The 16,041-nt window shown below is 46.9% G+C and overlaps 1 protein-coding gene across 4 annotated transcripts in view; it reads left to right on the forward strand.

Moving 5' to 3' along the window:
- Nucleotides 1–16,041, forward strand: part of Ube4B (Ubiquitination factor E4B) — a 438,127-nt gene that overhangs the window by 174,579 nt on the left and 247,507 nt on the right. For all 4 annotated transcript variants that reach the window (XM_055072695.2, XM_055072686.2, XM_055072679.2 and 1 more), the window contains one exon: nt 14,348–14,485. In XM_055072695.2, the coding sequence (XP_054928670.2) occupies nt 14,348–14,485 (138 nt within the window). The remainder of the gene's footprint in view (nt 1–14,347; nt 14,486–16,041) is intronic.

Consider the following 16,041-nt stretch of genomic DNA (forward strand, 5'->3'; position numbering starts at 1 on the left):
TGGTATTGGAGATGACTGAGAGGCTGCTTATATTGCGCGATCTAAAAAAAATGCTTGTGTCGTCTGCATGAACTATAAAGTGGCCATCTTTAGAAATGTTTATTATATTATTGATATAGATATTGAAAAGTTTCGGCCCTAGTATGCTACCTTGCAGTACTCCCAGAGTTATTTCTCTCACATCAGATTATTCTGACATGATGGCAACACACTGTTTTCTGTTTTTTAGATATGAAATCAATAACTGAAGAGACGTACTGTGAAATCTGTAATACTCTAGTTTTGTAAATAAATTTCGGTGATTAAGTGATTAAAACATGTAAAAAGAAATTCCTTGTTTTCTAAGCTGTTTAAAATTAGCTCCTTTTGTGTTAGTAAAACCAGTTTCGTTGACATTCCTTCACGGAAGTCGAACTGTTGCATAATTATGATTGAGTGTTTATCACAGAAAGATATTATTCTTTTGCAAAGAATTTTTTCCATACCTTTAGATGTAACGGGTAGGACGGACACTGGCTGATAATTGTAGAACCCATTTTTGTCAGCAGCTTTGAATATCACACTAGCTTTCGCAACTTGCATTTCTTGAGGAAAGATTCCAGTAGTTACTGAAAGGTAAAAAAAAAACGTGGGTAAGTGCAGGTGACAAAATGTCAAGCACAAACTTTATTGGTCTTATCTTGAACATGTTTATGCCATGTGCTTTGCTATTTTTCAAGGACATAAAAGAAGAAAAGGCTTTGTTGGATCTGGAGGACAATCCCAATTGCTGTCCCCCAGATTTTTTGGACCTTGCCGTTGGGTGCGGGAGTTGGCAGAGGTTGAGGAGGACTTTAAGATGAAAACTGGAGGTTTATTTACAGTGAGAGGACCGAGAAATTAACAGTGATAGAGTCATTACGGGCCGGCAGCAACTCGGACGCTGCGGCCCATGGCAAGAAGCTCGAAAGGGATGAATGAAGGAATGCTCTCTTGCTGCTCCCGGTTTCGGGCTTTTAAGCTCTTCGGTGTCTCGAAGTCATGTCACGTTCGGCCAATCGGCGAGCCCGCTCAGGTGTCGTCATTTTCGGCTGATTGTTGGCGCCCGTGCGATTGTGTCACACCCGGCGCCGAGGGTCTCTCCTTGGGCCCCAATTGTCCGAGTGCTTACTTCTCTCTGCGGTATTGCCTTGCTGACTTGCAAGCGCCGTCACAATAGGCGGAAGAGGGCGACATTTCAGTGCTACAAAGCAGCTTTGCTTGGGCCCTGCGTTACCTGGAACCGTGCCAGGCTCCCGCTACACTTTCGGGAAGAGTCAAGCAGTGAAGAGCTCCACCTGCGGTGCACGAGGTGGGGGACGCCAACTCGTTTGCACGTGCCGCGCCTCGGGAACGGGGTAGAAGTGCTTCTGCGCTCCCTAATTAGCTGTGGCGCGATTCGATGTGGTCTGGTGAACTCGAAGGAGGCTCAGGAAAAGGTCCCGTATTTAACAGCTTCATCTAAAGTTGTTGGCACAAAGGAAACATATGTACATTGTGCGGACCCAGAAATGCAGTTGCGGTGACATTGTGATCGCTTTTTTCCAAACTAGTGAAGTAAACATTAAATTTATTTGCTAGTTCTGCTCCTCCTAGGGTCCTGGTATTTTGAATTAGCTCAAGCTCATCAGTCTGGCAGATATTTCTATTTAATAGCTTGTTAAAGGGACACTAAAGGCAAATCTATGTCGGCGTGGACTGTTTAAATACCTTCCAAGAAACCTCGCAACGCTTGTTCCGTGTCAAGAAACAAGTTTATGAGAAAATTGTATGTGAAGTGTCCGAATACCTTTTTCGGAATTCATTTCTCCCGCCACACAACCGGGGGAGTGGTGACGTTGCGTACGCCATCACCGCCCTTTGCTGCCATCGGTGAGTAAAACGGCGCCCAACAGATGGTGGCACCGAGCCAAGACAGAGCGGTGGATTCGCCGCTGCAACTGTTTTTTGGTCAACTAGTGTAGACCATTTGGGCATACCGCAACATCAAATGGAAATTGAATTCTCTGCTACTTGCTGTTTTCGCGAACCAGAAAAACCAGCGCAGCACTATGCAATCGGGAAAGTACTAAAACACGAAAGTGTGGGCGGCACAGAGTCAAGCAACAACGAAACTTTTTTGCAACATGCTAGAGAACGGTTGTTGTGAATCAATTTTCGACCCACGTCGGTTGATACAAAAATTACCGAAGATACTTTGGAAATTCTAAAGTGTGCTTGGTGAAAGCCAGTCGCTGCTGCCGTCTGCGCTCCAATTCATTCGCTTTGGTGTTCGGCGATATCGCCTGCTGCTGCTGTCGCTTTTGTTCTGCTTCCCTGCCTTTGGTGTCGGAGAGGAAAATGTGACTGCGGTCGCTCAATAATTCTTGATGTGCTCCATGGCATAAAATCAGGTTTCGAAGGATAAAACTGGCTACGTCTTTTGTTGTGGCAGATGATAGGGCTGAAGTTTCAGCATACTGCATGAGGTGGTCGATAGCAACAATAACCCAGCGATTGCCGCTTAGAGTGTTGGGAAGTGGACCATATAGGTCAATGCCGACGCGGTCAAATGTTCACATGCGGCATGGTGAAGGTTGCAAGGAGCCGGCAGCATGTTGAGGTGGCATACTGTATCGTTGGCACTTGGTGCATGACCGGTCATACTGGCAAACGAAATGGCACATACCGTGCCAGTAGTACCGAAGCTGGAGGCGTGAGTATGTCTTTAAAACACCAGCGTGGTCGCATTGTGGGTCGTCATGGAAAGTAGCGCAGATGTCGGAGCGGAGGTGTCGGGGAATAACAAGCAACCACTTGCAGCCTCTGGAATTGTGGTTGCGGCGGTACAGCAGGTTATCCCGAATTTTGAAGTGCGCGGCTTGGCGACAGAGCATCCAAGAGATTGGTGCTGGTGACTGTCTAGACAGGAAGTGCAGAAGTGATGAGATCCATGGGTCTTTGTGCTGCTCTGATGGCATGTCGGAAGTGTTGAGGGCGAAGGCACCGCAGATGGAAATAGACGAGTGGACAGGACCAGAAGACCGGGTTGACTGGGATAGATCTTCTGCGTCTGCATGCTTTCAGCCTGAACGATAACGCGGATGTTGTATTCTTGTAGGCGCAGTGCCCAATGAGCAAGCCAACCAGCTGGATCTTTCAGTGAAGATAACCAGCATACGGCATGATGGTCGGTCACGATGTCAAATGAACGCTCATACACATAAGGACGCAATTTTCCGATACCCCAAATAATGCCCAGACATTCCTTCGCAGTAACCGAGTAGTTCACCTCGACTTCGGTAAGGGCACGGCTGGCATGCGCGGCGACGTACTCTTTGAAGCCATCCTTGCATTCTGCTAAAACAGTGCCAAGCCCGATGCCACTAGCGTCCGTCTGGATCTCAGTTGGAGCAAAGGCGTTGAAGTGTCGCAGTATTGGAGGCAAGGTGAGAACGTGTCGCAGTTCTTGGAATGCGTCATCGCATGCCGGGGACAAGGCCGACAGGTCAGAACTGCCGGTGAGAAGCTGTGTCAAGAGAGTGATGATAGATGCAAAGTTGGTGGACGAAGCGTCAGAAATATGAGCATAGGCCTATGAAGCTGCGAACGCTTTCATGGTAGTTGGTTTGAGGAACTCGGATACGGCCCTAAGTTTCGTAGGGTCTGGGAGGATACCATCTTTTGAAACCACATGGCCGAGAATAGTACACGTACGAGCGCTGAAGTGGCATTTCTTGCAAATTTAGTTTCAGTCCTACAGTCGAGAGGCACGCAAGGACTTGCACGAGGCGGCTGAGGTGCGATGCGCAGTCAGTGTAAAAACACACAAGTTCATCTATATAACAGAGGCACGTTTTCCACTTCAGCCCTTAAAGAATGGTGACCATCATTCGTTTGAAAGTGGCAGGCGTGTTGGAGAGGCCGAATGGCATGAGGGTAAATTCATAGCCCATCAGGTGTTACAAAGGCTATCTTTTGGCGATCGGCCTCTGCCATTAGCACTTGTCAGTACCCGGAGCGCAGATCCAGTGAGGAAAAGAATTGTGCTCCCTGTAGACTGTCCAAGGCATTGTCAATGCGCGACAGAGTATAGACATCATTGCGTGTTAGTTGGTTAAGGCGGTGATGGTTGACGCAGACCATAGAGTTTCATAGTAGTATACCTAGAGGGAAATCTAGCACTGCGATCGTTCAACCATCATGGGAATGATGGGAAGTATAGGCTTCGGATTGGCATTCTATTGACTGGCGAACTAGTCTACAAGTATTTTTTGTCAGTTTTGGTTTCGCTCCAAGCGCAATTGCTATAACCTGCAGTGGGACAGTGCAACGCAAAGCTCTCTGCCTTTGTTATGTTGCTCGAAGTGGCGATAGCGCGCTGGGCCAGCGACTGGGACTATGTGTCGCGGTGTGGCGTCGAAGCCCTGACGAGAAAGCGACGGCATCGTAAACGTTGAAAGAACATGTTTTGAGCGTTTGGACCTTGGTTTGTTAAGTGTGTTAGGTTGACACTGTAGTGTTACGTGCTTTATGAAACTTCAGAATAGGAAAAAGGAGGCACTACTGACACAAGACAGTTGTGCTTCTAGTGGCTTCACAATCAAATTTTATTGAGAGATTTATTATGCATTGCTCATTGATGTGCTCATTGAAATGCTTTAGGACTTTGAGAACACAAACTTACTTGTGGTAGGAAAGGTTTGCTGCTTCATGGCTGTAGTCTAGTGTCGCAAAATGGGTAAGTGCAAAGCCACGCCGTAACGCTTTGAAAGCGGTACGTCAATGTAAAATATGATGACGAAATACTCGGAGGCCACTAGCGTCCTAGCTAGCACTGCCGCAGATGTTTTTAAAAGTACTTGAAGACGTTGAGCAATCGTGACAGCCGACGCAGCCTTTCAAAAGAACGAGAGAGTTCGCAAGTGCCTGTCGTCTCTGAGAAAAGTCTCGCGTTTGCAGCGAGCAGGCATCGTAGCAGACGACACTTGTAGCATTCCACTCAAGGGCGCAACACTTTCTCATAATACAACATTTTTATTTCCAGAAATACTTGATGAGTACTCTTATACAAGCACATGCACGGTTGTTATTGCTGTTGCAAAAAAATAAATTAATAATTACTCTTTGGCGTTAAATCGGGAACAGAATCACACAGATATGCATACCCTGGTGTGTCCTGGTGACAGACCATATTGAACCATGCTTCCATCTCAAAGTCATTCAAAGTTAATGTAGCGTGTTGTAGCATACCACATATGTAGCATACCACATAATATCTTTCATTCAACGTACGTTGACGATGTGCAGATAGGATTTCAATCAAGTTCTCTTGCAATCTGTGAGCGACAGGTCCAGCTTGGTCTTAACAAGGTCTCCAAATGGGCTGATGAGAACGGGTTCAGACCGAACCTACAAAAAAGCAACTGGGTCATTTTCTCTAGAAAAAGAGGCCTGTACCCTGATCCTGAAATAGTGTTGCATGGTGGGCGTCTGCCCGTAAACAGGGAGCATAAATTCTTAGGCATAATTTTAGACGCGAAACTAACCTTTTTACAGCACATAAAATATCTTAAAAACAAGTGCATGAAAACAATGAATATCTTAAAGGTGCTCTCACGTACAACCTATGGCAGTGATAGAAAATGTCTCATGAACTTGTATAAAAGCCTCATACGCACACGACTAGACCATGGAGCCATAGTTTACCAGTCGGCTACTCCAAATGCTCTAAAAGATGCTAGACCCTGTCCACCACTTAGGAATTCGCCTGTCCACAGGTGCCTTTAGAACAAGCCCAGTGGAAAGCCTGTATGTTGAATCAGTGAATGGTCACTTCAACTGCAGAGAACATATTCTTCTTTCATGTATTTTCTTAGAGTGAATGGAAACAGTCAGCACCCCGCGTATTACACCATAAATGATTTGTCCAGTTGTCAACGTTTTCGCAACCGGCCCACAGTGGCAAAGCCTTTCTCTCTGCATGTTAGACATAGCTGAAGAAACAAGGGTTCCACTGCTTGAATGCCACCTTATGTCCCCTGCTATATGGCCCCCGCCATGGCAGTGGCAACCAATAGAGTGTGATAAATTTTTCGTAGCTGTTACAAAGTACGCGCCGGTCACGCATATACGAATGTACTTCCTCGAGGCAGCACAAATACTCCTCTCCTGAATTCTTTACAGACGCATCGAAGTGTTATTCTGGCATATCTTACGCAGCGGTCGGTCCATCCTTTTCGGATGCCGGTCTTCTGCATCCCAACACAAGTATTTTCACACCAGAGGCCTACGCGATATTGGCTGCCGTTAAACACATTAAAGAATTTAATATACCAAAGGCAGTTATATACACAGACTCTGTGAGCGTCGTAAATGCTTTGAAAACTGTCAAGAAATATCAAAACCCTGTAATTCTATCTCTTTACTCAGCATTACTAACCACCTATGCGTCCAAGCAGCATATCGTCGTATGCTAGGTGCCGGGGCACCAAGAGATGGAGGGAAACGTGTTGGCTAACCAGCTAGCCCGATCCGTCCACGCGAACGCTTCCAACACTTCCACGACTGTCCCTGTAATGGACCTCAAGCGCTCAATAAGAAAAAAGCTAAGAGCTTTCTGGCAGCGCTTGTGGGATAAAGAGACAGAAAATAAACTTCATGTTATCAAGCCGTATCTTGGCAACTGGCCGCTGGTATCAAAGAACCGCCATACAGAAATAACACTTTGCAGACTTAGGATAGGACACACATACAGCACACACGCATACCTCTTGTCCGGTGGCGATCCACCCACGTGTGATAAATGTGGTGAGCCACTTACCGTGCTTCACATCCTGCTGCAATGCACTCAATTAGATGCTAATAGGAAAAAGCATTTTCCATTACCACATCGGAAGCTAATTTCACTCCATCCTCAAATGATTGTAGGTATAGAACCTCTCTTTAAACGTCAATCCCTGTTTCAATTTTTAAAAGATGTACATAGTTTTCGTATCATAGCCCCAGGAAATCCGTAGAACACCCTCTTAACGGAGGTTTCTGCTGCGGTAGCTGCAATAACAGAAAGCACCTGCCTCCCAGCCTTTGGGCTCAAAGGCCCCCCGGAGGCATAGGGGCTATTTACATATTCTTGCATTTTAGCTCCATGATCACTTATCACGCGTACTATATCCACTGACCACTACATGCATCACTATCCTAATTTTATACTATATATTATTTTACGCTTCCATGACACTGATTGATTTTAGGCCACTTTACAGCCATGTTACGTCCCACCATCGCAACTCACAAATCAGCGCTTAACACAACATTATCAGTCATGGCGCTCTTTGGCCATACATGGCCCTTGCACCACTAAACAACACACGTCCATTCATTCATGGTGGTGACCCACCATTCCTTATGCTTGTTGGTCAAATTACGAGACCTGTTGGGCGACTGGTACGATGGAGACTGCAGGAGTTCGACGCTACCATTGTCTACAAATTGGGTCGCAAACACGGGAGAAGTGGACACATTGCCGTACGCTCCCGTCGAACCTTGCATTAATGACATAGAGAAAGACAGTGGATTTCTTGGAGTCCTCACAGCATTTGACCTGATCTCAGGGCAGCACAAGGACATCGAAATATGCCCTCTAATCGATCAACTAGAAGGCCGGAATGTTAGAATACCTCGACACCTGTCTCACTGTTTCTTCACCTTCTGCCTTTGAAAAGTGTCCATACAAGAAAAACCCAAGTGCCAGTGACAAAGAGTATCTGCTGGTTGTACCTGCTGAGCTCCGTGATGACATCCTCCTTGCCTGCCATGGTGACCTTGCATCTGGACACTTGGGTTTTTCACATACTCTTCCCAGGGTATGCCAGACATACTACTGGCCCAGACTTGATACCATGGTCAAGTGTAACATGCAAAGCTGCCGTGAGTGTCAGTGCAGCAACTCGCCGTCTGTAAAGCGCGGCGGTTTATTCCAACGCATTGCACCACCTAGCATACCGTTTTATCAAATCAGCATGGATCTCTTGGGACCCCTTCCTTTGTCAGCCAGCGGAAACAATTAAACTATAGTTGCCACAGACTATCTAACATGCTATGCCTAGATGAAAGCTGTACAATGTGCCATGGCCTATGGAGTTGCCCAGTTTCTTTATACATCACATAGCCCTCAGACATGGTGCCCCATCATACGTCACCACTGACAGAGGAACTGCCTTTACAGCCTAACTGCCTTTACAGCCTAACTGATAGAGAACATCTTCAAGCTCAGCTGTATGCAGCATTGCAAGGCGACTGCCTATCATCCACAGACCAACAGAAAGACAACGGTTAAGCAAATCGATTGCTGACCTGCTCTTTTTTTTATTTAGACATTCAGCGTAAAGCATGAAATGAGGTCCTGCCTTACGTTACCCTCGCATACGACACAACCATTCAGGAAACCACACGATTCATGCTGTTTCGTCTTGCTTACAGGCGTGAGATCCAGACCATGCTAGATGCAATGCTTCCGCACGACATCGTCACTTCACTTGCTTCTGAGGTTTAGCAACTTACTCAAAATGCAGAGGAAGCTCGTCAACTCGCACGCTTACACATCAGGAAACAGCAGGGTGCAGATGCATGGTGTTACAACCTTCGGCATTGATAAGTCGAATACCAGCAATGCTGGGCAGTATCAAAAATGCTTGTATCTTAGAGACGATCTTACGTACTCTGAGTATTTGTATCACGATACGTCCAGCAAGACATGTATCGGTACTTGTATTTCCAATACATGAAAGAATGTATCGTGTATGTTAAGATGCAAGATACTGGCTATCGCAACATCTCCGTGCGAAACTAAGCGTTGGCTGAACTTCGCTTCTCAAGCTGATACTGCTGCCACTAGGCCACCTGAATAATACTAAAGACAACGACATTATTTTATCTTTCCGCCAGAGCCCTGCTGTGAGGGCAAGCAATGAGGTCTACATGTAAATGGTATTGCATGTACGGGCAACCTAAAACTCCACAGAGGTATTTACATCATCGTGCGGAGCCTTCTTATTGGCATTCTTGTAATTAGATGGAGACCTGCTAGCTAATCGGCAAGCAGAGCAGCAACTCTCATTAATTCGAAAAGCAACAAGCAAAACCAATGACTGTGCGGCTTATGAAGAGCTTTCATGTTAAGCAGCTAAAGCAACCTCAAGAAATTGTTTTGGAATGAAAATATACTTTAAGCAAGAAAGACAAAAAATTGTAATACTAACAGACATTTCATGCAAATAAAACATTGGTCGGAGTTAATTTCCAAGCAAACATATTTTTGCATATATTTCGTTCTATAGATATATAGCAAGAAATTTGCTAATGTACCGAACTATCTTAAGATACAAATGGAATGGATTGTATGGGATACAATAATCAAAATAGTATGTTGTATCTGTATCTTAAATACTCGTTGCCCAAGTATATTATATCGTATCATGACACAATTTCAAAGTATCCTTGCTGAGCCCTGAATACCAGCCAGGTGACCAAGTCTGGGTGTTTACTCTGATCCATCACCGTCGGGTGTCTAAAGGCTGTTTCACATGACGCGATTGGGGCGAAAAAGATCGTTCTGCCACGCACGTTACCAAGCGATTTTTGCTGACAGCTTTCACATGCGTTTGTGGCAGCGCGATTTCCATCGCAGCGATGCGCAAAGTTGGCCCGCTGCCCACTAAGTATCCATGCCTGAATCATTAAGTAAAAACATGGAAACTAGCAAAATATTCGAATTTTCCTATTAATCTTAGATAATAGAATAAGCACACCATTTTTTTATGTTTAAAAGCGTGGAGACTACGACAGCTTGCAGATGCTGTGAGTGAGATGCTGCACAACACCGCAAGTATGAGCGTGCGGCTTGTGCGGCATCGGTGGGGTGGTTCCGTTTAGTACACACTAGTTTCGTTGTTACTATGGTAGCCAAGACTTTTTTCCTGGATGAGTATTTGCTTTTGCAGAACAAGTTACTATTGAGTGGGCAGTTGAATCAACTACAAACTGCGCCAGCTGAATAAGCAGCTGGCGCAATTTGTAGCGATGAAGAGGTTGACGACAGTGGCGATAGGGTGGGTACGTGCCTTATGTTGAAGCGGCGTCCTTCTCCTGACCTGGATAGCGTGCAGCTTCTCCTTTTAAACAAATTGTGCAAGCGGAAGAAAAGAAAAATGTTTATGAAGCTCCTAAGCCGCAAACGCTGGTGGGTACGCCCTACTAAAACATGGCTAAAGCTGGCGCGCGACATTGCTCCACAGAGCTACCAAGGCGCGGTAAAACAGGAAAGCGCCTATTTTGACGGCGCTTTGTTTCGTCGCACATTGCCCCTCCCACATCGCGCTGATCCCTGCGACTCAGCGACAGTGCGACCAATTTGTTAGAATCCAGTTGCAGAGAGCCCATGGCGTTGCGGCGGTAGCTGAGCGATGGAATTCGCAGTTTCGCTGACTGGAAATCAGGCCATGTGAAGCAGCCTTAAGAAGCTGCAGTCAGTGAAAGCAGTGACTTGCATGTGACCTGCATGTCAGTAACGCAGTGACCTGAAAGGCAGTAACAGTCAGTTACCTGCATAACGAAGAGTGAAGGCCAGTTAACATGATCCATTGTTGTCGTGGAGCCGAGCCCAGTAAACCATGTATTCTGGCAAGCAGGCTTTAATAGCAGTCGGATAACTTTGTTGATGACAAAGGGGCACGTGAAGCTTAAGTGGCATAAAGGCCTCTTAATTTTTTTTTTCCTATGCACTCATAGGCTGCAACGACCTTCTGCACCATGTTGCTACCATCAGTTGCCCTGAGTTATTCATATAATTGATGTTGTTACATTATAACATGGTTTCATTTTAATAATATGTAATGATTTACTTATTGTGCTTCTTTTTTACTTGGAAATCTGTTCAGACTGTACTATTGCATATATAATTTCGTGAGTGCGCATTGATGTATTATATGAAATGTATTAATGCTATATTGATGTATGTCCTCCCCTTTGAGGTAATGAGAAACTGCCCAGCACTGCCTTCCACTGCTGTGCACATCCTGAAAAAGAGGCACAGTTTTAAATGTCTACATAGAGTAGTGCCTTGATGGCCCAGGCAAACCCATTAGGTCCCTAAACGTCACATTGGGGCCCTGACGAATACTGCCGAGTCAGTCAGTCGCATCTTGTGCACCTTTGAGCTGCAGTACCTGCAACACTGGACCTCTTCGACTTTCCACTGCTGGCTACCCGCGGGCTGCTTCGCCCACTGGGCGATGCACTTCTGCCGGGCGTTCATTTTACTCAGGCTGGGCTGTGCTAGCTAGCTGCTTACTGCGAGAACCAGCCATGACGATCTTGGTCTGGCTGCTTTCTGGAACTTCTCAGGCTAGCAGATGACAAAAAGGGGCAACAAGCGCTCACCGCCATCTTTGTGGGGACTTGACGGATTGCAATGCAGGTGCTTGAGAACTTTTACCTTGCTCAGCGAACTGGCTATAGTCACCTTTGGATTCCGTTACTTCTAGCGTTACCGTCTAGTGTTCTAATGCATCATTCTGCCTTAGGAGGTGGTGCACTACAAACGGCATCGAACCATTTGAAGCTTCTTTTGTGTGTGTCCCCATGACAGCTTCTTGTCACATGTAGCCAGAAGTGGAGCTGAGACCCGAGCTCACAGCAAACACAAAACAATTGTTTATTGCCTCTTCCAAACTCCCCAGCCCTGCTCTCGTCACTCCCTCTTCTGCTCGCAGCAGTAGGTGGTGCTAGCAGCATAACACTAACAATTGTCACACTCCTCCCCCTTTAGTTCTTGCCATGGAGAATAGCGGTTCACAGGGTGTCTCGTCCGGGCACTTTTTCGCAGTGCGACAGGGCTTTCTCCCGATAAGATGACTGCTGCTGGCAGCCCAGTTCTGTTGTGTGGCTGACTTTGTGGCTGTTCTGGCTCAGCAGCAGCTCCTGCAGGCTCCTCAAGCTCTGTTGCTTGTTGCTCAGCTGGTTGATCTAGAGGCACAGTGTTTGCAGATGATGGTGGCTGTACAAGGGAAGGGCGAATGTGGTCCCCATGTCTGTGCCACACAGTTCCATCTTGTAATACAACCTGAGATGAGGCGCCGCTCGTAGGACAGAAGCAGGTACCCATGGTAGACCTGATCGGAAGTTCCTGGTAAACACTGGGGCACCCAGGTCCATTATTGGCGCACTGCGGCAACCCTTGTCCGCATGCAGTTTTTGCTTTATCTACTTCAGTTGAACAGACGATCGAAGGCTTGGGCGCACGACATCCAAAGGTGTCTTGATTCTTCTTCCCATGAGCAGCTCGCACGGTGCACGGCCTGTTACTTCATGAGGCGTTGAGTGGTAGGGGAAGAGCACCCTAGCCACTTGTGCCCAGAATTCACCCGGTGTACTTTTCTTCAGTTTATCTTTGATAGTCTGTACTACCCGCTCTGCAGCCCCATTGGAAGCAGGGTGACACGGAGGCACCAGCATGCAACGGATGCCATTCCTGTTCAGGAAGTCAGCGTACTGACTGCTGGTGAATGTTGGCCCATTGTTGGAAACAATGATGTCTGGCAGACCATGTTGAGAAAAGACAGTCCTGAACACAGAGATTGTGGCCTCTGCAGATAGTGATGGAACAGAGTGAACTTCTACCCACTTGGAAAAAGCATCCACCATCACGAGGAAGTAGTGTCCCCTGAATGGACCTCCAAAATAAACATGGATCCTTGACCATGGCTTGTCAGGAAATGGCCTTGGCATAACTGGTATCCTCCGGCCAGACTTCTGGTGTGCTTGGCAAACAAGACAGTTCTGCACCTGGTTCGTCATGTCATTGTCGATTCCAGGCCACCCCACATGGGACTGAGCAATCATCTTTGATTCCTCAATTCCGGGATGGCCAGCATGCAAAAGCTTAAGTACTTGGGATTGCAGGGACTTGGGAATGATGACACGGGCTCCCCACAAGAGGCATCCTTCATGCAGACTAAGTTCATTGGTCCTCGTAGTATAAGGGCCCCAGTCTCCACTTTTCGGAAAAGGACTTCCAGTCAGGACAGCCTCAGCCACTTGTGACTGCATGGGATCCCTTGCCGTAGCGCGTCTTACGACTGCAGGTGACAGGACATCAGGGTATGCTTGTTCTAACATGAAGACATTGGCAGGAGTAGAGTCATGAACCTCAGTTGTGGGAAGAGGTAGCCGGCTGAGTCTATCAGCATGGCCTAGCATTCTGCCTGGCTTGTAGACGAGCTTGAATTGATAGCTTGATAGTGTGAGTGCCCACCTGAAAACTTTCGGTGATGCCTTGCTTGGTATGCTTCGACTTGAACCAAAAAGTGCTAGCAATGGCTGGTGGTCTGTTACAGCGGTGAACAGCCTTCTTCACAGGTACTGATGAAATTTGCGGACACCAAATACCAAAGCAAGACCTTCCTTGTCAGTCTGACTATAGTTCCGCTCAGCAGCAAGCATAGTACGTGAAGCAATAGCTACAGGTCTCATATATATATATATATATATATAAGTAATAAAGTTGACATCTGTTAATTCGGCCCTGGTGGTACTGCCGAAATTGATTGAAAGATCTTATGGGTCGAAGTAAACAAGATCAAAAAACACTGACTCACTTAGTGGTATTAGCCCAAACATGCCCCTCAAAACAAATGCGCTCTCACTTTCTGTGTGTCCAAAGCACGAAACTTGCATAGAAATGATGTTACAGCTGCAAAACAAAATAGAAATTCAATGCACACTCAATGTTTTAGCAGCAAAAATAGGCAAGGGTGCACAATGGCTGCCGCTTTTCCAAAGTTAGCATTGCCGCAATACACCATGTTATGCGGAAAAGCATAAAATGCCTTGAAGGTGGTATTGGCTTCGTATCACAGTGCAGGCAATTTTTGTACCAGTTGTCTCTCTCTCAAAAAAAAAAAAAAAACATCACATTTTAATTGTGTAAATACCCTAATCAGACGTCTTCCTTGGGCAGGCTAAAAAAAGCCGTTTGGAACAGGAGGTGAGACGTGTTCAACGCATTCACTGTCGCCAACATAGACGCTGCCACTAAACGGGTCGCTATTGGCGTCATCGTAAGGATGAGGCACGTGCATGTTGACTGGTCAAGTTAAAATTTTCTGGTGAAAGCAAATTTTTTTTAGCGAAGTAACTAAAGTTTATGCCCATAGGCACGGATAGACACCAGTTGGGACTTTCAGTCGGGGTCGAATGAACTGAAAAATTAAATTAACAGGAGTAATAGAAGTCTATTTGTGCTATATGCTGCCCCCCCACCCCCCCTTCCCTCCTTGAAATACCATCGCAGGTGTTTGTGCCCCTGGTGCGAGGTGTGGTTGAGCGCATGCGCGGCTGCTCCCTCCAGTCGGAGCTGTTCCGTGCCCCCCTGGCTGCTCTGGTGGAACTCACGCAGCTACGCCTCGGTGGATGGCCCGTCTGCCAGTTGGTATGATTCAACTCACGTTATACTTGAGCTAGTCGTGCATGGTGCCAGTGATCTCATGTGGCAAATTGATTCTGTTTGTACTGGGCCAGTTGGTGCAGTGGAAAAGGTGTAACACAAACACAGGACCTCTTACTCTCTCTCCTTTAGTTGCGTCTTTGATGCTGCTTTTTCACCATGCCCCTGAGAAACATTAGGAAAAATATTACTGGTTAGCTTTCATGAGGGTCATTCCACGCCAAACGTTCCAAACATTGTGCTTGACCCTCTCTGACTCTGTTCTAAAAAAATTGTGGACGAACATTTTAGCGCACTATTTGCCCTTGCAAAGTATTTTTATAAGAACGGTATTTTCATTCTCATACAGTGATTTGAATGTTGCCGTAGTAGGTGAAACCTAGGTTGCCAAAAATACTCTCGAATATACAATAATACACGGAACGCCTTAAATATAGGCTCTTAGCTAGAAAAGGCAGCAAGCAGGCAGTGAACTTTATTAAGGTCCTGAGGAGTGACTCTGAAACTCTCTTACGAGAGAGGAGCCGCCGCGGGCTGCTCCCACGCCGGGACAGGCAGACCGTGCCTGACCGCTGCGCTGCAGGCCCCCTGGATGGCCGTAGCTGAGCAGCGAGGTTGGACTGATCGTCGATTGCTGGTGACGGATCCGAGAAGCGGGTGGCTGCCTACATTCTGTTGTGGGTGCATGTTACGGGGGAACGGCGAGAACGTGATGGCCTCCCGCGTCGCCGCATCGAGCGTGCACCGCCTTCAGCATACTGAGTATGCTGTTGACCTCCACCCTGGGAATGACTTGCCTGATGGCAGTGCAGTTGCAGTCCAACACCTCCAGAATCCACCTCCTGACAACCTGACAACCTGGGTCATCTGCTGTGCCTCGACAACCTCGTCGAGGGTGTTGTGGACCCCCAGCTGCATGAGCTTGTCCATGCCGGTGCCCATGGGGATGCCGAGCACCTTTGTGATGCTCTTGCGCATCAATGCTTCGAGCTTTGCCCTGTTGTATCCATGCCAGCGATGCGTGGTGGCCACGTACGTGATGTATGTGGCCACCACGCATTATTAGGAAGGCATGGTTACCCTAAGGAAGTTGTCCTCCCCCAGCCCTCCGCCATTGTTGGAGACCCTAGTGATGAGCCTGACCATGTTGTCCATTTTGGTGGCAATACGAGTGATCGTTTGACCGTTACTACCGTTTGCCTCGATTAGCATACTGAGTATGCGGTTTACCTCCACCCCGGGAAATGACCTGCCCAATGGCCAAGCGAATGGAGATGTCGACCTTCCGAAGAGGGACCTGCCTTTTGGGGGTGTGCCCCCTCCTTGTAGTCGCCGCACATTTCCATTGCCCCAAGTAAGTGTGGTGGCACAGTGAAGCAGTGAAGATATACGGGCTGGCGCCCAGGGACGCGGCAAACACTCAACATAATTATTTTTCTTGCTTAAAAGAAAAATCACTCCTATCAAACTTTCACAGATGAATCTCCCTTGTTTACTCTTCCAAATGACTGCAAGCATGCATTTTTACTTGAACCACATCA

This window comes from Dermacentor andersoni, chromosome 3 (genome assembly GCF_023375885.2).
Source record: "Dermacentor andersoni chromosome 3, qqDerAnde1_hic_scaffold, whole genome shotgun sequence".
In the NCBI taxonomy this organism is placed as follows: Eukaryota; Metazoa; Arthropoda; class Arachnida; order Ixodida; family Ixodidae; genus Dermacentor; species Dermacentor andersoni.